The sequence below is a fragment of the Pistacia vera genome, unplaced genomic scaffold (genome assembly GCF_008641045.1).
Source record: "Pistacia vera cultivar Batoury unplaced genomic scaffold, PisVer_v2 Contig192, whole genome shotgun sequence".
Lineage (NCBI taxonomy): Eukaryota > Viridiplantae > Streptophyta > Magnoliopsida > Sapindales > Anacardiaceae > Pistacia > Pistacia vera.
In genome coordinates this window covers 888,829-912,268 of record NW_022195993.1, presented here as the reverse complement: position 1 = coordinate 912,268, position 23,440 = coordinate 888,829, and the positions used below count along the sequence as shown (strand labels likewise).

At 34.7% G+C, this 23,440-nt stretch overlaps 2 protein-coding genes and 1 pseudogene across 2 annotated transcripts; 2 read left to right on the top strand and 1 right to left on the bottom strand.

The window, feature by feature from the left end:
• The first annotated feature begins 8,834 nt into the window (after positions 1 to 8,834).
• Positions 8,835 to 11,639, top strand: LOC116127534 (L-threonate dehydrogenase-like). The gene is made up of 7 exons (XM_031413188.1): positions 8,835 to 8,912; positions 9,676 to 9,924; positions 10,248 to 10,324; positions 10,444 to 10,498; positions 10,612 to 10,660; positions 10,936 to 11,073; positions 11,549 to 11,639. Exons 3-7 carry the CDS (start codon positions 10,295 to 10,297, stop codon positions 11,637 to 11,639), a joined length of 363 nt encoding a protein of 120 aa, XP_031269048.1. The 5' UTR covers positions 8,835 to 8,912; positions 9,676 to 9,924; positions 10,248 to 10,294.
• A 2,485-nt stretch (positions 11,640 to 14,124) lies between these two features.
• Positions 14,125 to 16,689, bottom strand: LOC116127532 (putative disease resistance protein RGA4). Its single transcript, XM_031413186.1, has one exon. It carries the CDS (start codon positions 16,687 to 16,689, stop codon positions 14,125 to 14,127), a length of 2,565 nt encoding a protein of 854 aa, XP_031269046.1.
• Positions 16,690 to 19,124: 2,435 nt separating this feature from the next.
• Positions 19,125 to 20,056, top strand: LOC116127531 (annotated as a pseudogene).
• The last annotated feature ends 3,384 nt before the right edge of the window (positions 20,057 to 23,440 follow it).

Genomic DNA, 23,440 nt, shown 5'->3' with positions numbered 1-23,440 from the left:
GTGATAGCATATAGTGTCCACTCTACTGATACTAAGAATCACACTTGAGGGACGATGGTTGGGGCCATTGGATTATATGATTGGCTTGTTGGCTTCTTCACATTTGAGGTTGATGATAGAAGCTATCAACTAGTGTGGATTAAATTTGTTGGCCTACCTAATCAACCCATTCTGGCTTGTTCGCCAAAGTGAAGGTTTGAAATAGGCTTGATGGGATATCAGTCCACTAGGAAAGCCAACGGGCTTTTTCGAGTTAATAGTGAGGGCTATGGACTTGAGGAAAATAGTGGGAGCGTCATTTAATAAAAGACCATATTAAATAATAATGAACTTTATAATGACTTTTTCTTTTCTACAATTGTAGATTCAACAAAATGAGCATTATGAACCTGCGATCGATAATCAAGAAAGAAAATAGGTTGGATGGATCCAATTTCTCAAACTGGTATCGTAATCTTCAGATTATACTCAAGTTAGAAAAGAAATTGTATATCCTTGAAAAGTCATACATGGCTAAACCTGATCCTGATGTTACTAAGGAAGTAAAAGACACTTATCAAAAATTCCTTGATGATGTTGATGGCATTCAATGATTGATGTTAGCATTGATGACACTAGTGTTGTAAAAGCAACATGAGAATATAGACGCTGCTGCCATTATTCTACACCTCAAGGAGCTTTTCGAAGAGAATGCTTGACATGAGAGGTACAAGGTGTCAAAAGCATTGTTTGGAAGTCATCTGACTAAGGGAGCCCAAGTTGATCCTCATGTGCTCAAGATGATCAAGCACATAGAGAGGCTTAAGACTTTAGGATTTGAGTTGGATGCAGAATTACAAATGGATTTGATTCTGCAATCCTTGCCTAACTTTTATGCACCACTCTTAATGAACTTCAGTATGAACACGATGGTGAAAACCCTGTCGGAGCTTTTAAACATTCTAAGGACTGTAGAGGAGGACTTAAAGAAGTCCAAGCATGTTTTACTGGTTGCTGTTAGTAAAGGAAAGGGTAACAGCAAGGGTAAAGGCAAAGCCAAACCCAACCCCAAGCCCAAAGGATAGGGTGTTCTTAGGCCTAAGAGTGGCATAAGGAAGGGCAAAGTAGTCTGCTTCTATTGTGGCAAGCCTGGCCATTAGAGGAAACACTGCAAGGCTTTCCTCGCAAGTAAGAAAAAGTCAGATGCTACGACTTCAGGTATATTTATAATTAAGATTAACTTCTCTCCCATAACATCTTGGGTCATTGACATAGGATGTGGTACTCACATTTGTACTGATGTGCAGAGACTAAGGTAGAGTAGAGTGCTCGCTATGGGAGAGGTGGACCTACGAGTTGGAAATGGAGCACATGTGGATGCATTGGCTGTAGGGACTTACTGTTTATCTTTGTTTACAAGCTTGTTGTTAGAATTACATAACTGTTATTATGTACCTTCTATTTCTAGAAATATTATTTCAATATCCGCTTTGGATAATATAGGGTATCATTTTGAGATATCTAATGGATTTTTGTCCTTTAGTTTGAATGGTATTCTGTTTGGAATTGCAAGGTTATATAACGGGTTCTATGTTCTTGATTTAAACAATAAAGGGTGCGTTTGGTTTATTATTTTGGATAGGATTTTGGGAATAATATTGGGTGATTGGATAAGGGAGTATTACGAGGTAAAATTTAAAAATTTATGAAAAAGCCCCTACGTTTGCTAATTTAATTAAACACCCTAATATATAAAATGACAAAAATACCCCCACACCTGAAAAGCCAGATTCCGGCCACCACCACCGGAATCTGGCCAGAAAATCGTGTTATGTCACAAACCATTCGAATCTTTGTTGTAATGTGTCGTTATGGCCTTTTCCAGCCAGATCCACCATGGATCTGGTAGGAAAATGCCAGATCTATGGCATGCTATGGCCGCAACGACTGAAAAAAGCCAAAACGAAGGCCATCTTTGGCATGGTCGTCGTTTTCGATCAACAATGGCAAAAATTTAGCCATCATTGACGGCCAGATCGGTGAACTTCTGGCCATTTCTGGTTGACAGGTAGGCCGTTGTATAGATTCCAGCTACCACCGACGATGGTTGCCTAAATCTGGCAAGTATGGGTCGTGGGGGTGTTTTTGCTAATTTTTAAACTTTTTTTAGGGGGTATTTAATGAAATTAATAACCTTATGGGGTCTAAAAGTAATTAAAAAAATAGGGTAATATTTCTGGAATAATGTGCCAAACATTATTTGGAGAATAGGATTGGGAATATGGGCAGAAATAATAAGCCCAACATGCCCAAAGATATTCTCAATGTTGCAACCAAGAAAGCTAAACATAGCGATCAAAACCAGACATATCTTTGGCACTGTAGTTTGGATCATGTTAATAAGACCCGCATTGCAAAACTTCAAAGGGATGGAGTTTTGGACTCTTTTGACTTTCAGTCATTTGAGGTGTGCAGGTCTCCTTTTACAGGACAAGGTGAAAGGGCTACTGAACTGTTAGGCGTCATCTATAGTGATGTATGTGGTCCACTAATAGTTGAAGCCAGAGGTGGATATTCATACTTCATCATATTTGCTGATGATTTCAATAGATATGGTTGTGTCTACCTTATGAGACATAAATCTAAAGCCTTTGATAAGTTCAAAGAATTCAGGAATAAAGTACAGAATATGTTGAGTAAAAGTCTTACAGCTCTTCGGTCAGATCGATGAGGTAAATACTTAAGCTCAGGGTTTTCTGAATACCTGAAGGAATGTGGGATAGTATCACGACTCACCCCTCCGAATACACCCTAACACAATGGAGTATCTGAAAGGAGGAATAAGACCTTTCTTGACATGGTTAGGTCCGTGATGAGTTTTAGTGATCTATCTACATCATTCTAGGGTTATGCCCTAGAGACTGTGACTCACGTTTTGAACTGTGTGCTATCAAAGTCTATAGATAAGACTCCATATGAACTATGGAGTGGGTGAAAGCCCAACTTGTCTTATCTAAGGATTTGGGATTACGAAGTTTATGTTAAGAAATTGACTTTGAACAAGCTGGGCCCAAAATCCTGTAAATGCATATTTGTGGGGTATCCAAAGGAGACTAAAGGATACTATTTCTACCACCCAGAAGAGCACAAAATTTTTGTTACTTGTTCTGGTGTTTTCATAGAAAATGAACTTTTTCTAAGAAGTACTAGTGGAAGAAAAGTAGAACTCGATAAAGTTCTAGAACCACAAAATATACTAGACAAAGGATAAGATGATGTGCCACAAAAGGTGGTTGAACATTATGAGGAGGTTACTCCACAACTTGTGGATCAAAGAAAACCACCTCAGGTTGCACAGGAGCTACATAGATCTGGGAGAGTACGCCATGAGCCCGAGAGATACGGTTATCTCGTGACTTAACATGGTGACGTACTAGTCTACCAAGATGACAAACCCAGAACCTACGAAGATGTTATAACGGATCCAGATTCCATTAAATGGCTTGAAGCCATGAAATCTAAGATGGACTCCATGTATCAGAACCAAGTATGGTCTCTGTGGAACCACTTGAAGGGGTAAAACCCATAGGGTGCAAATGGGCCTTCAAGAAGAAGACTGACATGGATGGCAAAGTGCATACTTATAAGGCACGACTGGTTGCCAAAGGTTTCAAACAAATTCATGGTATTGACTATGAAGAAATTTTTTCGCCGATTGCCATGATTAAATCCATCCAGATTATGCTTGTGATTGATGCATATCATGACTATGAGATTTGGCAAATAGATGTCAAAATAGCTTTCCTGAATAGAAACCTTGAAGAGGATGTATATGACACAACCCAATAGTTTTGTTCTTGATGAGCAAGCTGATAGGGTATGCAAGTTACAGAGATCATATATGGACTCAAGCAAGCTTATAGGAGCTGGAACATTCATTTTGATGAAGCCGTAAAAGAATTTAATTTATCAAGAACAAAGATGAGCCTTGTGTTTACAAGAAAGTGAGTGGAAGCGTAGTGGCATTCCTTGTATTGCATGTCGATGACATACTTCTGACAAGAATGATATACCGAACTTACAGTCGGTAAAGACTTGGTTATCCAAGTGCTTCTCTATGAAGGACTTGGGGGAAGCAGCCTACATCCTTGGAAAAAAGATCCATTGACATAGATCATGTAGGCTGCTTTGCCTAAGTCAGAGTGCATATATTGACAAAGTACTGAAAAGATTCAGTATAGAAGAATCCATGAAGGAATTTTTTCTGATAGCACACGGTGTTTATCTCTCTAAGGAAATGTGTCCTAAAACACAAGATGAGAGAGAGAGAGGATGAAGAGGATCCCATATGCATCAGCAATTGGATCTATCATGTATGTCATGCTATGTACTCAGATTGATGTCTCGTGTGCTTTGACACATGTAGTAGATATCAGTTGGATCCAAGTGAGCATCACCGGATGGCTGTCAAGAACATTCTTAAGTACCTGAAGAGGACTAATGATATGTTCTTGGTTTATGGAGGGGAAGATGAGCTCACTATAAGATGATACAATGATGTTAGTTTCCAAATGGACAAAGATGATTATCGATCGCAATCAGGGTTTGTATTTTGTGTCAATAGGGGTGCAGTGAGCTGGAGGAGCTCCAAGTAAAGCACCATAGCGGACTCTACAACGGAGGCTCAATATATTGCATTATCAGATGCGGCCAACGAGGCAGTCTGCATTAAAAGTTCTTCATCAAACTTGGTGTGGTTTCCATAATTGTTGATCCAATAGACATCTATTGTGACAATAATGGAGCAATCACTCAAGCCAAGGAACCACGATCTCATCAAAAGTCTAAACAAATACTTAGATGATTCCATCTCATCAAAGAAATAGTTGAGAGGAAAGATTGTAGATCAGTAAAGTGCATACTGATGACAATCTCATAGATCCACTAACAAAGCCTCTGTCGCAGCAGAAGCATGAAAGGCACTTGAGATCATTTGGTATTAAATACATGAATGATTGGTCATAATGCAAGTGGGAGATTGTTAGGGTAAGTGCCCTAAAGCCAATCAATTATTATAGAATTGACTCTTTGTAATAATGTTCATTAATCAATACAAGGCATTTTATTCTATATCGCATAAATCATCATTGTATGTATTGATATATGTCCTTAGAATGGTAGAACCGTGACGAGTGTATCAAATGTTTCAAATCTTGACAGTGAAAACCCTATGAGCACATATGGTGGCCATTCTAGAAATGTCTGTAGCCCCAATATTATTCTAAAGTAAGGGCACAGATAATACGGTAAGGCTATCATAGTGTTGAATGACCATATCGAAAGGTAGTGACTGATCTCACTTGTCGAGTTGTTTGGTGACAACCTAGTGCAACACATGGTTATTGTAGGCAAATTCACTGGACTGACCCACTAGAGGATTCCATATAGATGGTAACCCCAGTGTCTATGGAACAAATCCTCTAACGAATGGTGGTGCACGTGATCCTGAGACTTGAGATCACCGGAGCCCCTCATGCATCGATTGGTGCAGTTTGACACTAGCCCAATGCAGTTCTATTCAGAACTGTCAATACGGTAGTGATTGGCTGCATCAAGAAGTGTATCAAGACTATGGTGGATCGAAAGAGGATTCATCACCTCTAGGTACGGGAGAAGTTATCTCACGGCGCAATTCAGTAAATGGCAATGACGCTAAAAATGTGGCCACAATGGGATTGAGTTGTTGCTCTATCCAGTTTATAATTCTGGTCATTGGTTCAGTAACTGAATAACATACATATCGAGAGTAACTGAGGTTGACACTATTTCTATGCCTCGGTCTCGTTTGAGATAACGGTTGATAAAAGGATTGGATTGTAGGATAAACATATCGTTGACAAATAGCTGCTTCGCTGAATCTAAATCTATTGGGTGGCCATGATGCCTTGATAGGGGTCAATCTTAGTCTGTGTGTAGTGAGACAATTAATTGGTGTTAATCACAATACTACACACTACCGGTATGATAAGGAGCCTACGGGTCACACACATAAAAGATAATTTAAGAACCAGTTTATAAGAAGGGTGTTTTCATCTTTTTAGGTAAAATGATATTTTGATAATCTCACAGTACAATTAAATTTCCAATTTCCTGAGGTCATAGCCTTTATTTAATTTGATATTAAAATAAATAAGTGAGATTACATTTATATATGTGTTTAAATGTTGATATTATATATATATATTGAATTAAATTGAGATAATGATAATTAAAATTTAAATATCTAAGTGGGGCTGTTTGGATACAAGGGGTGTTTGGGTTGGTGCCCAAATCTATTCCATGATGGAATAGGGCAAAGTGTGCACTATATAAGTGCAATACTTTGTGAATTAAAAAAGGAATTCATTCAATCATTGATATAAAATATTCCAGCCCCCTTTCCCTTCTTCCCATGCCAAATTACCTTTTTGCTTGAATTAAATATCTTTTGATTTCTTCTTGGTTCTTAAGGCTAAAAAGGATCAAGCAAATCTCTCTTTAGTTTCTTGGGGTTGTCTTCATGTAGACTACATTGGTTTGATCCTACTCTTGAATCGGTAGTAAAATCCATTCAGAGAGACGTTGGAGGAGCCTTCAAACGTGCATATGATTTATTAACTCTAGACTGAATTTTCTGCAGATTCTTATTTAAGGTATAAACTATAAATTTGTTCTCTGATCTTGGTTCTAAGGAACGACCCATGTTGTAAATAATTTTTGTTTTCTGCTGCCATGACTTGATCGTTTTTTAACAGTGCCATGGCCTCACGCCATCTTGGATCCTTAATAGCCTACGAATAAGATTTGGGCTCACTATGAACAGAAATGTTAGCAAGGAAGGCTTTATGCAGCAAAGCAAAATGAGAGTAGGATAAATGACAAGAAATAGGATAAGGTTTACCTTAAGAAACTGCATTGGACGTAGTTGGTGATGACTTTTCTGCTTCACGGAGATGACATACATAATCCTTAAAATGAGTAGGTGGACGTCTTACTCCTTGTGGCCGCATAGGAATAGGAGGAGATTGCTCCTCGGTCAATGGTGGGGGAGACTCGATTGACTCCAGTGGAACAAGATCAATATGAGATGTCAAGTTGTCCATTTCACGTGGTACATGAGTTGCACTTGATTGATCAGAAAATTCCTTTATGGAACACATAGAGTGGAGTTAATCTGATTGTGAATGTGAATCATCTAATGGTAAAGGGATGATTAGATTTGGAGGATTAGTATTGTTACGGAGTGCAAAAGGTTTCATAAAAAAATACATCTCATGAAACAAAAACCTTGTGTGACTCTATATCGTAAACCTGATAACCTTTTTGACCTATTGGTAAAACACATGGCCTTGAACGAGATGAAAACTTATCTTTTGATCCATTTTGATCATGAACATAACAAAGACACCCAAAAACTCACAAATGTGAGTAGGATGGAAGTTTTGATAATTTTATAAAGGGGTTTGATATTTTTTAGGGAATTTTTTATAATTATATGACTTTGTTTTTTTTTTTTTTTTTTAATTACTTTTTGAAGGATGGGATGAGTTTCATTTAAGCAATCTCATAGAGGAAAATGAAATAAACCCTCTAGATATAGTTCACATAACCTAAAAGATTTAAACAAACACGCATGCATAAGAAACACAAAAAAATAAAACCAAAATGATAAGAAAAAAAATGCAAGCAAAATATAACTAATGAAAATGAAGTTCCTTTCGTTCTAATATTTTTTTTATGTAATTTCTTCATCATATATATATATATAATTGCATTTGTTGAATAGTTGTTGCTCGGCGGCTTGGTTTGGATGTCTCAGAAGCTTTTCGTTCTGTTGCATTTGACTTCATTTTATTTATTTATATATTAATTAATTTAATATACTGGAAAATTTGTCGTACTGAACTTTTGATTATGTTGTTAATGTTGGAAAAATTGAAGATATTATTTATTTATGAATTTAAAATACTAGAAAATATTCCGTATTGAACTTTTGATGAAGTTGTTAATACTGAAAAATTTGAATTTAATTATATTTATTTATGAACTTAAGATACTGGAAAAATTTTCGTACTGAACTTTTGATGAAGTTGTTAATACTGAAAATTTTGAATTTTATTTTATTTATTTATGAATTTTAAATACTGGAAATTTTTTCGTACTGAACTTTTGATGAAGTTGATAATACTGGAATATTTGTCGTACTGAACTTTTAATGAAGTTGTTACTCTCATATATATATTAAATTTTTTTTATTTCATTTGGAGGAAGTTAAGATGTAGTTATTTCAATGTGAGCTGAACAATCTTCGGCCATGGAATTTAGTAAATAAACGGCTGTGAAATAGTGTTAGAAAATTTTGCCATGTTACTGTATAATGAAGCCAGATACTTAGTTTACTAGATTTCATGAACTCAAATCATTATGATTTTCTCAGAACAGATAATTTTTTTCTCTTAGTCTAATAGGTGGTTGTTGTTATATGATTTTGAAGTTCTTGGAAGCTTTTGGTAATTGTTTGTGATTTTTATATGATTTAACATTGTTTATTTGAAACGACAACTGCAGTAAAAAATGAGGTGCATTCATTAGGATTTTGCCGAGCTTTATATCTGAATGATGTGCAAAAAACCATGCTTTAGTCTTTCTAAAAATAAAATTTTAGATAAAATATTTGCTTGTCACACATTCCACTCCACTCTTTCTGATATACAACCACAAATTAAATTGACAGTACTCTAAGGTTGTTCCTGATATTATTATATATTGTTCAAAGTGTTAATTTCATGTTTGAATGTTTGTATTTTTTTATCAACAGATACATGAGCCTTTGATAAATGAGTTTCTGAAGCTAGGGGGATCTAGATGTGCGAGCCCTCAGGAGGCAGGGAAAGGTAATCTACATTGGGTTCTTATTAGCTCAACTTCTTTTCGGTTCCCTTTGTTTTCCTTTATGTTCTTTAAATTCTGCTTAGTTTACATATTGTATTCAGTTAAGACTCTTTTTTATTTCCCTTCTCTTTTTCTTTATATTCATTAAATTCTGCTCAGTAAATGGACACGAGCCTCGAATTAGCAGCCTTGTATGCATGTGAGGTACAGAGTGTAAATGTGCGTATAATCAGATGTTTTGTAGTTTGAGAAAAAAGATTAGGTTCCATTTCTTCTTTTCTAAGCGAGTCTTTTCATGAATTAATGGGATATTAGTTTTGGTGTAGTACAGTTTGGACGATAATCATGTGGTAACTTTGTTTGACTGTGCATGGATTCCCTTTTGGTTTTGTTTTGTTTCTTAGAAAATTAAGGAATTCAAAAGAAAATGAATTTGTGAATGTTGTGTTTGGATTTGTGAGAAGTACAATAATTAAGCTAAGCCAAGCACGAACTTATTTTTCTTATGAGTATTATAAAATTACTTTAATATCCTAAAAGCAAAGATTTGATGTAGAAGCACTAATGGCTGCAGATGTCTCTGCGTAAAAAAATTAACAAACAAGGTTTATCTGATTTAGACCAGACCTTAAGGGAGGTCAATGGAATTAGTTAATGTTTTATGTGATCTTTCTCATGTACAAAAAATTTACCTTTAACAAATCTCATTATATCCAATGTTTTATATCTACTCTGTTCCATTCATGTTTGTGTTTCCATGTGCAGATGTAGCAGCTTTGGTTGTGCTAATATCTCATGCTGATCAAATTGATGATGTAATCTTTGGTCACGATGGTGCATTAAAAGGTATATAGATAGAGTTATATTAACTTGGTAATATAAACTTTGGTGACTTTTCTGATCTACAGACGGTGGACTTTTATGTGTTTGTAGGGTTGAACAAAGGCTCAGTCTTAATTCTTCGTTCAACCATACTGCCATCACATTTCCAGAAATTGGAGAAGAATCTTTCAGGCAACTACTTTTACATATTTTGAGCCCCAATAATGCAAGTTATTGTACATACAATTTATCTCTTCACTATTCTTATGTTCCAAACAAGTGCACATTTTTGAAACTCCTACATCTTCCTCTTCCTATTTTATTGGTTCCATCAATTAATTAACAGTGAGGGATGATTCCAAAACTGTGATCATAGTGCCATGTTTATTTATATAATGCAAGTTGTTGTACATACTATTTATCTCTTCACTATTCTCATTTTTGCTTTCCTTCTATTATATACAACACCAGTCACCAAAGTTTTGCTGACATTATCCTGTTTTTTTCTCTTACAGAGAATGGTGAGACAGCTTATCTGGTTGATGCCTATGTCTCTCGGGGAATGTCTGAGGTTTTGAAAGGGAAAGTCATGGTAACATATATCTTAAATAATATTGTTTCTTCTTTTGGCTTTTTTTTCCTAGACTCGTAATAATCTTGGCATTAGTTACTGTTTACATTGACTGAATTGGTAACATGTAAACTGTTTAGATAACATCTTCAGGAAGGTCAAATGCCATTGCAAGGGCGCGGCCATTTCTCTCTGGTAAATCTGTTTGTATCATCTTAAATATTCTTGTGAGAACTTCCTAATGTGGTTCCATACTTTATAATGTGTCTTTTTCATCTCTCAGTCAAATTATTGTGTTTTGCTAACAGCTATGTGTGAAAAGCTTTATGTCTTTGAGGGTGAAGTTGGTGCCGGAAGGTATGCATTCTTTTCAGTCTTTAAAACTATTTTTTTTTTTTTTCACAATGAATTGCTATTAAGTTAAAAAGTTCTTTTATCTAATTGTTATGGTAAGCTATGGTAGTTATTTTATATGAAAGTTAAATAATTGCTGACAAGCTAATTTGATAACATCAATTGTTTCCTTGTGTGTTTCTTGAAATGATGAAGTTGTTTGGATACTTTAAAGTTTTGCTTGTGGTACTTGATGCTTTAGAATTTGCTATTCAATTTTGATTCTCTTCTTATTGCAGCAAATCCAAAATGGTTAATGAACTACTTGAGGGCATTCACCTTATTGCTTCTGTAGAGGCTATTTCTCTTGGTGCTAAAGTCGGGATTCATCCATTAATTCTCTATAATATCATTTCCAATGCTGCTGGAAATTCATGGTTTGATGCTACCTAAATTGTGTTTTCTTATTTTATTTTCTCCCACTGTGACAACAATATAATACTGTAGGTCTGTCTGGCTCAAAAACTTGACATCATGAAACACAACCTAAATACAAAAAAATAATCCTCCTCAAGCTGTCTCATAAAGATCAAACATGCCCAGTTTCAAGCACAATCTATACATGACAACCCACGTCTATACCCTAAACCTGTCTACCTTTATCCATTTCTCATATGATGGCCATACACTCGAAATAACCACTCAAAAACTCAATGGTCAAATTTTCCCTACACAAGGTTTCCTATCAATCCAAGGATTCTGAGTTATCAGCTGTAACTATTGCTTTTTCGTGATTTTAGATAGTTAATGTGTATCTGACTTCTTGCTTGTACTTTGTTTGATGCTTACAACCACACATATTATTTTGCTTTTGGTGTTCATTTATATTTTTGTGGGGGTGTTCAAATGCAGGATTTTCAAGAATCACATTCCCCAACTATACTCTCTAAAATTACCTAATTCACCAATTTCATTTATTATCACCACAATACATTTAATCTGATTGTAAGTATACCATCTTGACCATTGAATCATCATTTCGTCAACCCTCCAACTATAATCTAAGGGTTTATAAAATACCTTGTTACTTATGAATCATATGATTAAGTGAATTATTAAACAAACTCATTCATGTTAATACCATATATTCGTTTTTAAACTAGGTTAAAACTAAAGCTTGACTAATAGGGGTTTGGAATCCAAGCATAAGTAATGAAAATAAATATTTATGTTATTGTTATTGTAATTATAATAATGCGACATAAATGTTTTTGCTCAAACAAAATCACTAGTGTTTATTTATTTTCATACAAGTTACTCAACTCAGTTTGGCATCTCGATGTTAGTTCTTCGCCACCCGAGACTATAGAATGCTTTAAAGGCTAGGTTAAGTGATATGTGAGTTGGGTTTAAAACGTCGTGCAACAATTTAATCCATATTCACTGTAGGTGTTAGAAGATTGAGAGAAACCTTTCCCACTATGAGATGATTAGGAAGGTGCTTTTTATGTTGATTTAATAAGTTAAACTATGAATAATAATTCATATAAGTGGTATCTTTTTCACGGTACATTCCATAATTAGTTTTATGTATATTTAATAATTATTTAAAGTACCGACCTCCAATTGTTTTTCAAAGCTTTGGTCTATTCAATTTGTCAAAGAGAATCTCATTTTGGTACCTAAAGTTGTAATATTGTTGGTGGGTGCTAATGATGAGCCAAATAAACAATTAGGGGCGACCAATTGTTCACAATTAATGGTATATAATTTATTACATTTAAAAAATTTCATATTTATTTAACATTATATTCAACTGCTCTTTACCTTATAATTAAAATATTATTTATTTTTAGTGTCTCCTTTTTCCTTTTTAATTATTAAGCCCACTTAATTTATTCCCACCAACCACTCGTACAATTGAATATATTTTCCTTTTTTCTCTTTTTTATTTTATAAATTTAAAACATACAAATGTGATTTATATTGAAAATAAAAATAAAGAAAAAAAATAATCACAGTCAGTGATGCTAAGTCCAATATTAATATCACGTCCTACATTATTATCAAATTTTAAGCCTTTCATCCTTTCCATTTATTTGAAGCACAAAAAACAAATATACTTTGATTGGATATAAAACCGATAATATTTACTTAATTCAACTCAAATCTTGGTTTCACATACAAAATACATAAAAAATATATTTGGGTTCATCTAATTTTGATACTTCTCAAATACGAACCTAAAATTCTCATCCAAATAATAATCATAATAATAATCAATCATTGAAATGTGAAACAAAGAAATCAAAAGGATAAAATCGTGATGCACATCAACATATGATGACAAATGACTTTATCTTCATCATTCACTTTCGAAATATTGCCAAATAAATATAAGAATTTATTTTTATTTTTTACATTTTAATTGGTTATTATTAATTATAATAAGTTTTCATTTATCTCGTTGCTTTGTTTTTTTAATATTAATGTCATATAATCACGTTAACAATGATAATAATTTGTGAAAATAAAGTTTCATGTGTTTCATAAATTCTGGATTTGAAAATTAAACCATTTAAAAGGAATTTTAGGTACAAATTAATTTGACTGTTTAATTATTTATATATAAAATTAGAAGTAAAAATATCGAAGGTCAAAAGTGACTTTTGGCTAATGTGGGTGGAGGGCCAAAATCAGGTGAAATCAGAAACGAAACATGTCCTGCTTTCATTGAAACTACAAAATAATTGATAAACGATGTCGTTTCGTCTGCTTCTGAAACTACAAATAATTGTTATTGTCACCTAGCTCTGGATTATACACCTTCACAGTTATGTGTCTTCCTCCTATTGGGTTACCCGGCACCTGTCAATCATGAAATGTAGGAGTTCATGATCCATGGTTCATGTGTGATACATGATTGATCCACCTGGCAATATCAGAATAGATCATATCCGAAAGTTCATCTTCCCATAAACCCAATAATGAAAGAACAGATCATATCCAACTAGATGCACTAAAAAATCTGAATTTCCTTACAAATTGACAGTCACAATTTTTCATGTATGTAAAGAGTAAAGACATGATTCGTGTATTTAGTGGAAGTCTTGGGCACAATGCAAATATAAAAAGAATGTACTAGGCTAGTAGCTGCCCTCATGATTCATTTTGTCCCCTCTCATAATTTTAGTTTACATAATTGCATTAATAAAATTAACCATTGCTAAATAAATAAATATAGAAAAAATGAATAGAAATGATATAATTATTATTTACCTCGAAAGTAGTAGGAGGGAAATTTATCAATAAAAGCACAAAAACATACACTTAATATAAAAATACAATATCATTTATGTATAAGAAACAATAAAAATACAACCAAACTGAAAGAAAAGAAAAGAGCAACACACCACCCATGAAAATAAACCATCATTAACAAGACAATTAGCTAGTACCACCATAAATTTCATTGCACAAACCTTGTATTATTCATCAATAAGACGAACCACTGGAACATGAGCAATCTTCAACTCATCATTTCTGCAGCTTTCAATCAGACTAGGACAACCTTCAATCTTCAATTCCTTGAGGGAAGTAAGGCGTTCTATCCCTTCTGGAAGAGATGACAATTTGTGGCATCTTGTAATCTCAAGTTTTTCAAGTGATGTGAGATTTTGAAACCACTCCGGTAGTGCTTCTAAGTTTCCACAGTCTTTAATCTGCATGTATTTTAGAGTGTCAGCAGATGCTTGAAGAAGAAGCTGGGGCAAATCCACCAATGATTCTAATTTCTTAATTATGAATTTTTTAAGACCCAGCCTCAACTCATGATCTTCTCCTTGCAGTTCCATCTTCAAATTAATCTTGGGGCAACTCCTAATCGCTAAAGCCTCTAATTTTGTCAAGTATTTGATAGTATCTGGTAATGACAAGATCATAGGATTGTCGGTTAGAAACAACTTTCGGAGGCTTTTCAGACCTTGCATCCCTTCACACAAACTTCGTAGACTGTTGCACTCACATAAGTACAAAAATTGAAGGGAACTCAAACATCCAATTCCATTTTCAGGAAGAACTTCCTCTTGTGTGGCTATTTCCAAGTGCCTAAGGCATATCATCTTTCGTATGTTATTCGGCAACTTCCTAAGCCCAGAACAACCATAAAGTCTTAACATTTGCAAGTTCTGAAGCTCGCAAATAGATTCAGGGATCTTCTTCAATGAATCATTACAAGCTAGATCAAGGTACCTCAAATGTCTCAATGTACAGATAGAATTTGGCAACACTTCAAAAAGTATACTACACAAGTGTAGTAGTCGGACGTACTTGAATTTGGAGATATCTTTTCTAATAAATGATCCAATAATACGTGCATCTCCGTATTTCTCTGCTGCTGGAAAGACAATGCTTCGAACACTCCTTGAGTTATCATCTATGCGTTGTAGAAATTCTTCACCACATAACTCTGTGTCACCATGTGAAAAATGCCGCAATTTCCCATCAACTTTGTGGCTTCCAACATTTATGAATGCAAACTCACTTTCTGTCATTGATATTGCAAGATCATGCATAAGATCATGCATTTTGAATGTCCAATGAACATTATAATCCAAGAAATCCTCTAAGAAACCCCTTGACCATAAAACTATCATATATTGATTAGCAACATCTTCTAGCTCTTCATTTTTATCAGAGGTTTTAAGAAGTCCAAGTGCCATCCAATATTGGGCCACGTGCAAATTGATATACTCGTAGTCCTTTGGAAACAAGCAAAGATAAGTAAAACATCGCTTCAAGGGAGATGACAAATGATCGTAGCTTAATTTCAATACTGGTAAGATGTCTTCATTATCTTGATCCACCTGCCAGATGTTATTTCCTTTTATTTTCAACCACTCATGTTCGTCTGTGTTTGCATAAAGTAAGCTCCCTAAAGATCTCACAGCCAACGGAACTCCTTTACATTTTCCTACAATGTCCTTCCCAATTTCAATGAGCCTTGGAAAATCTTTCCCTTCCCCATCTTTGAACGCATACTTCTTAAATAATGATAAGGATTCCTCATTGGAAAGGCCTTGCAGAAAATGTGAGGGACCAGTACTCATTATTTCTGCAACTTTTTTACTTCGTGTGCTCACAATAATTTTACTTCCATTGACACCATTCACTAGTAAGTCTTTCAATTCTATCCATTTCTGTGGCTTTTCATTCCAAACATCATCCAAGACAAGCAAAAACTTTTTATCTGTTAAAATTTCATGCAAACGCTTACGAATTTCATCTCCTTTTAACTTACTACAATCCTCACGTGTTGCAGAATAAATCATTTCTTTCATTAATCTGGTGAAATCGAAGTCATCTGACACGCACGTCCACATCTTTAACGGAAAGAGCTTATTTACTCTTTCGGCATTGTAAACCATTTTAGTAAGGGTGGTTTTACCCAAACCCCCAATTCCAACTATTGAAATGACATAAACATTATTGTCGGTTGGTTGCAATAAAAAGCTCATGATCTTTTCTTTATCATCCTCTCTTCCAATAGGACAAGAAGCTCCCAAGAAGGGGTCAGTCTCCCTCCCCTTTAAAATTACAGGCCTAACTTCAACAGGAGTACTCTCAATAAGAGAAAATCTACTCCTATCACTTGCGATCTGATCTAGCCTTTCTCTAATCTCCTTGATTTTATGACTAATTTGACATCGAAGAACAACAGGATTAGAGCTTGAAAAGAATTGACTTACCTTTCTTATTGTGCTCCTCTTTTGTCTCACCACTTCCCTCTTAGGAGCTTGAAACTCGAATTCTTCTAAAACGTCCTCAGCATCAAGAAGAACATCCTTAAGCTTCCTAAGCCAGTCACGCAGCTGATCATTGCATGCCTGCTTTTTCTCAGCATCCGAGATCACGGCTTTGATAGAGCTTAGGGTTCCCTCAAGTCTTCTTAAATCACTTTCAAGATTCCACAACAAGGACACCTGTCGACCCACAAGAGAGCCTATCTTTGTCAGAACTTCAGTCGCAATGTCAAATACAATTGATTCTGCCATTTTCTCTTAGAAGAAACAGAGAGAGAGAATAAGGTAGTTTGAAGATGATTGTGAAGATAGGTGTGAAATCAGCTTCATCTCTAACAAGGAGAGGAAATGGGTAAAGAACGAAAAGAATCCAAAAAACTTGTCTAACAAGAAGAGGAAATGAGTAAGGCACGAAAAGTATCCCACAGAGCCAAAACTTCTCCAGACAAGAAGAGAATAATTAGAGCGCGAAAAGTATATATTGGAAGCCAAAAACAGTTTTATTGGTTTTGAATTTGGTAACTCCTCTGAAAGGAAAATTTATTGAAGGTGATAAAATGTGACCTGCCCTCTGTGAACCATCAAATGGCAGCATTATGGTTGCTGAAATTAATGTTAAGAGTTGAAGCTATATATATATATAATATTAATTAATTAATTCTTTCTTTCTTTCAATATATATATCAAGTGGATGACGCAATAAAAATCAATGATATTAGACACTATGGTCCCTCTACAATCTTTTCCCTCTACTAAGGCGGCAGGAAGGATTCTCTACAGACTCAAATCAGGTTCTTGCATCAGAGATGAGACTTCCAATAACTTTATTTGTAAATAGAAATTCTATTTAACCAAGCCTAATAAATTCCACAAAATCACATATCATTCATGATCAGAAATTATTCAAATGCAAGCTTTGCTAGTTTAAAAAGAATAAAAAAGCATGTCGCAAAATTACCAGCAAAATCTTGGTCATCATCTGTGCCACGGTTTACAGCAAATAAGTCAAACAAGCTATTTCACTTTCGATCTAGTTTATGCAAATTAGTCTCCTACTCTTCTTTCAAGCCGGAGCTTCTCTATCCCTAGACCAAACCCTGCTCAAATGCTTCTCCGGCTCTAGAAACATGTTCCTGCTCCTGTTGCTTCCATTCAATATGTTTATGGGCATTTCATTCATTTATTCTTTGTATGTTTTAGGGTTTTTAGGTTAATGGCCGGATCGAAGATCTCAATTTTCATTCTGACCTCAAAATCAATTTCGAAATGAGTCTTTTATACTTGTCTCGACATTTCGAAACAACATTCTATAACTAGGTTGATGGGTCTGAGAAGAGTTTTGAGGGGCTTTGAATAACAACACTCATTTGATAAGGAGAACATAAATGTTACTCATTCCATAATACTATGGGCTAATTTAGTGAACCTCTTTCTCCTTTTGGGCTCCTTAGATGCACTTGGACCATCTTTGTTAGATGAGCCCAACACAAATCCAAGACTAGTCCCATAAAAGTTGCAAGAATCCAACTATACATTGTTCAGTGGAAAAGGGTCATCAGATTATAATAGGCAAAATCATTTCTCAATTAGTATAAAACCTTTTAGCTAATTAATTTCATAAAATAATTTATGAACCCTAATCCCAATAGAGGCATATTATATATAATACAATATATTATGTTATATACTCTTGAATATGCCTTTAGCGATTGAATATATTCCTTATCCTTAATAAAAACTTTAATTTTTTTTCCTTTTTTTGTAAAATCAAGAAGATAATATGAGATTTAATTAGTCCTTAATTTAATAAAGCTTCTATAGCACAATCGGAACCAACGGGTACCCCAGGTTCTTGTTCCAGTTCCTACCCGAAATTGCCCCTTACAAGGTTGATTCCAATTCTTGCACTGCAAGAATCAAGAACGAGAATCGAAACTGGATTCTGGACCATTGGATCATCATTTCGTCAACCCTTCAACCATAATCTAAGGGTTTGTAGAAGACATTATTACTTATGAATTATATGGTTCAATGAATTATTAAACGAACTATTTCATTTTAGTACTGTATGTTTGTTTTTAATTAGGTTAAAATTAAAGCTTGACTAATAGGGATTTGAAACCCGAGCATAAGTAAGGAAAATACCCATCCGTGGATAGTCTAGATGGTTAGGGTGAATTGGGGATTGTGTGGATAGACGCTGGTCTCAGGTTCGATTTCCTATCTGAGCATCCGCGATTTAACTGGAAGACCACAACGGTGGGTTGTTGCACTAATCTCTTCCGAAGACAAATCGAGGTACATGTAAGTTAGCTTGGACACATTCGTTACAACCAAAAAAAAAAAAAAAAAAAAAGGGAAAATACATGTTTGTGTTATTGTTATTATATTAATGCAACATAAATGTTTATTTAATAAATTAAACTATGATCTAATAATTCATATAAGTGGTAATGTTATTCACGTTGGATTCCATATATATTATATTAATTAACAATAATGCTACAGACACTTATAATTTACACCGAATTTTTGTACTGACGTACGTGGCATTCAATCAAATACGACCACATTGAAGACAACATACGTTTTTCATGAATGAATGGCTGTTCAACAATTATGGACGTTCATCCATATTTGATGGATAACTGTTTATCACGAATTGACGAACGTCTACAAAAATAACAATGGACTCCTGTCCATATTATTTGGATAACAGTATTTACTATGGATGGACGTCCACCTCATATGGACATCGTTCATAAAATTTTTAAAATAAAATAATGGACGTCCGTTCTAAATAATTACATTCCTCTGTTTGCATATATATAGAACGTTAAGAGGAGCGTATTGACTGCATCCCTGGACTTCCTTCAACAAGGGTTGCTGATCTTCCAAGAATTTTGCATGGAACTGGATCTAATGAAGGTACCAGAAAAGTTTTAAACCGAGCCTTGGAATGTGTTCAAGGAGTGTCAAACGCACAGTATCTTTTCTTCACTTCAGTCTACGAGCTTGAAGATCAAGTCTTTGACCAGTTAAAAACAGAGTTCCCTTTCCCCGTCTGCCCAATTGGACCTACCATACCCTTCTTTCAACTCAAACACAACTCTTCATCAACAATTACCAGTAATCTCAATGGACGTCCCAACTACTTCGAGTGGCTGGATTCCCAACCTAATGCCTCAGTCTTGTATGTCTCATTCGGAAGTTTTCTATCAGTTTCAAGTGCCCAAATGGATGAAATTGGTGCTGGGGTGCGCAATAGTAGTGTACGGTACTGCTGGATAGCTCGTGGTGATACTTCTCTCTTTAAAGATGGCTGTGATGATGCGGGGATTGTAATGCCTTGGTGTGACCAATTGAGGGTGTTGTGTCATCCTTCCATCGGGGGATTTGGGACACATTGTGGCTGGAATTCTACTCTTGAAGCTGTTTACGCTGGTGTTCCATTGCTTACATTTCCAACCTTTTGAATAGTATTGAGAGGAAGGTGATGAGTAAAAGGGCTAGAGAACTTAAAGAAATTTGTCAAGGAGCAGTTGCTGAAGCTGGATCATCTAAAAGTAACATTGATGCTTTTCTTAAGGATATTTCACAGATCCATGACTCAAAATGAGCAACCAAGCTCAATGTACCCTGTCCACTCTCATGATTTGGAGTACTGAGGGCGCCATTTGTTTCTTATGTTGCAGATATTAGAACCTTGATTGTTTGAATAACTAATGAAACTAAGATTTATATATCGAATAAAGAAATAATTTTTCTGTTTATTGCTTAGCATTCTGCGTTTGTGGTGAAAATGTTGTTTTTTTAGTATCCAAAATGCATATATGCCTGGTTATATTCAAAATTAAGGTTAATTCATAACGACATAACTTACATAGGTATTTAATTAGTTATTTAATCTCCCTAAAGTAAACCTATCTACCTTTCTCCCTCCTTCGGTTCTCTTATATAGACTCCCCAGTTTCCACACAGTTGCTGTAATATTCTGAGAAATACATGGATCCATCAGAAACAAAAACATCAAGCATGAAGATTTGCCACGTAGTTGCCTTGCCTTATCCTCGTAGAGGCCACATCAATCCCATAACGAACCTCTGGAAGCTTATTTTATTTTTAAAATTTTATGGCATGGGTGAAGATGGACGCCCGTCCATTATTTTATTTTTAAAATTTGATGGACGGGCATCCATATGAAGCGGACGCTTGTCTATAGTAAATGTACTCTCGTCTAAATAATATGGATGTGAGTCCATTGTTATTTTCGTGGACGTTCGTCCATTTGTGATGAACGGTCATCCAACAAATATGGACAAACGTTCATAATTGTTGGACGACCGTTCATTCGCAGATGACGTATGTTGTTTCTAACACAATCACATCTGATTGAATGTCATGTATGTTGATACAAAAATTCGGTGCAAATTGTTGGTGCCCGTATCATTATTAACTAATTAATGTATATCTAAACATTATTGAAGTACCAACGACCGATTGTTTTTCAAAGTTTTGTTTTCTTCTATTTGTCAAAGAGAATCTTATTTTGGTACCTAAAGTTTTAATATTGTTGGAAGGTGCTAATGATGAGCCACATAAACAATTAGGGGGACCAATTGTTCACAAATAATGGTACATATTTTATAATTTAAAATTTTCATATTTATTTAATTATTATATTCGACTGCCCTTTACCTTATAATTAAAAATTATTCATTTTTAGTGTTTCCTTTTTATTTTTAATTATTAATTTAGCCCACTTATTTATTCCCACCAACCACCTCGTACGATTGAATGCATTTTCCTTTTTCCTTTCTTATTTTATAAATTTAAAAGCATAAAAATATTATTTATATTAAAAATAAAAATAAAGAAAGAAAATAATCATTTTATCCCTTCAATTAATTGGAAGCACAAAACACAAATATGCTTTGATTGGATCTAAAACCGATAATATTTATTTAATTCAACTTGGGGAATATATTAGATTCAAACCGATAATATGTATTATTTTACAATTCTAGTTTGGTAAAACCGAATTTCATACTTCATGTACCAAATCAAATTGCATATATAAACAAATCATTTGTGTATTTATATTAATGCAGCATAAACATTTTGCAATCAAACTAAAACACTACTATTTATTTACTTTCATACAAGTTACTCAACTCGGTTTGACATCTCTATGTCAGCTCTTCACCACCTGAGACTGTAGAATGTTCCAAAGGTTGGGTTAAGCGGTGCATTAGTTAGGTTTAGAATGTCATGAAATAGTTTGATCCATATCTAATATGTGCGTTAGAGTATTGAAATGACTTTTCTCCGATACAAGAGGATTGGGAAGGTGCTTCTTATGTTGATTTAATAAGTGATAAACGTATTCGCTGTGGATTCCATAATTAATTTATGTATAATTAATCATTATTTAAAGTACCGAACCCCAATTGTTTTTCAAAGTTTTATTTTCTTCAATTTGTTAAAGAGAATCTCATTTTGGTACCTAAAGTTTTAATATTGTTGGTGGGTGCTAATGGTAGCCACATAAACAATTAGGGGGACTAATTGTTCCCATTAATGGTATATATTTTTTACATTTAAAAATTTTCATATATATTTAATCATTCAAGTGCCCTTTACCTTATAATTAAAATATTTGTTTATTTTAGTGTTCCCTTTTTCTTTTTTAATTATTAACTTTGGCCCACTTATTTATTACTCCCACCAACGACCTCGTACGATAATTGAATATAGTCTCTTTCTTATTTTATAAATTTAAAACATAAAAATATTATTTATATTCAACATAAAAATAAAGAAAGAAAATAATCTTTTTATCCCTTCAATTAATTTGAAGCACGAAAAACAAATATGCTTTGATTGCATCTAAATCCGATAATATTTACTTAATTCAATTTGGATCTTATATTCAAATAAAGAAATACATTTCATCTAATTTTAATACTTCTCAAATACAAACTTAAAATTCTCATCCTAATAATAATAATAATAATAAATCATCGAAATTTGAAACAAAGAAATTAAAAGGATAAAAACGAGATGACAAATGACTTTATCTTAAAAATTCACTTTCAAAATATTGCCAAATAAATTAAGAATTTATTTTTTATCTTTTTACAAATTAATTGATTATTATTCATTATAATAATTTTTCACTTATCTCGTTGTTTTTTTTTTTTTTTAATACTAATGTCATATAATCACGTTAACAATGATAATAATTTGAGAAAAAATTATTTTCTTGAAGTGAAAACAAAGTGTTAGGGTCAAAAATCGTCATTGGCCCAAATAGGAGAACGGGACTGAATGAGGAAGAGACCAAGCCCAATCTCGATGCGGCCCTATCCAGATTAGACCCATTTGATACGAGATACAGTCGGCCCAAATCATCTGGTCTGGGCCTCCAAATCCCAGTTCACTTCCTGGACCTATGAGCAAGTCTAGAGCCCACGGCACCCACATATCATTTTCCTATTCCAGATCAGTCTCTTATTCGAGGTCACCTTCCTGTTCAGGTCACTTTCCTACTCGAGGTTACTTTCCTATTCGGGATCACCTTCCTATTCGAACACTGGTAAGACAGCTCACCACTGCCCTAATTCCTCTAGGGTTTGTATCAGAGTCACACCAGGACTCCTACTCCCATCAGGACTAGGAGACCAAACAGTTACTATATAAGCAAAGGTCAGCCCTCTCACAAGGGGGATTAGATTATATTACACCTTCACACCCGAAGCTCATACTTAAGAGCTTCATATCATCGCCGTAGTCACAGTCCCCGACTAGACTTCCGGTAACGTCTCTACTCCCTAGCCTTCACTATACTAGCCTCTTTCAGCCTTGCTGACTTGAGCGTCGGAGTGCCTACAGTAAACATCACCCTGGTGTTTTCCGTTCGCTTCATGCATTTGTTTCTCTACGTGTGCAGGAGCAGCGGATCGCTAGTGACCTCAACCTCACGGGATCAGACCCCCTTCTG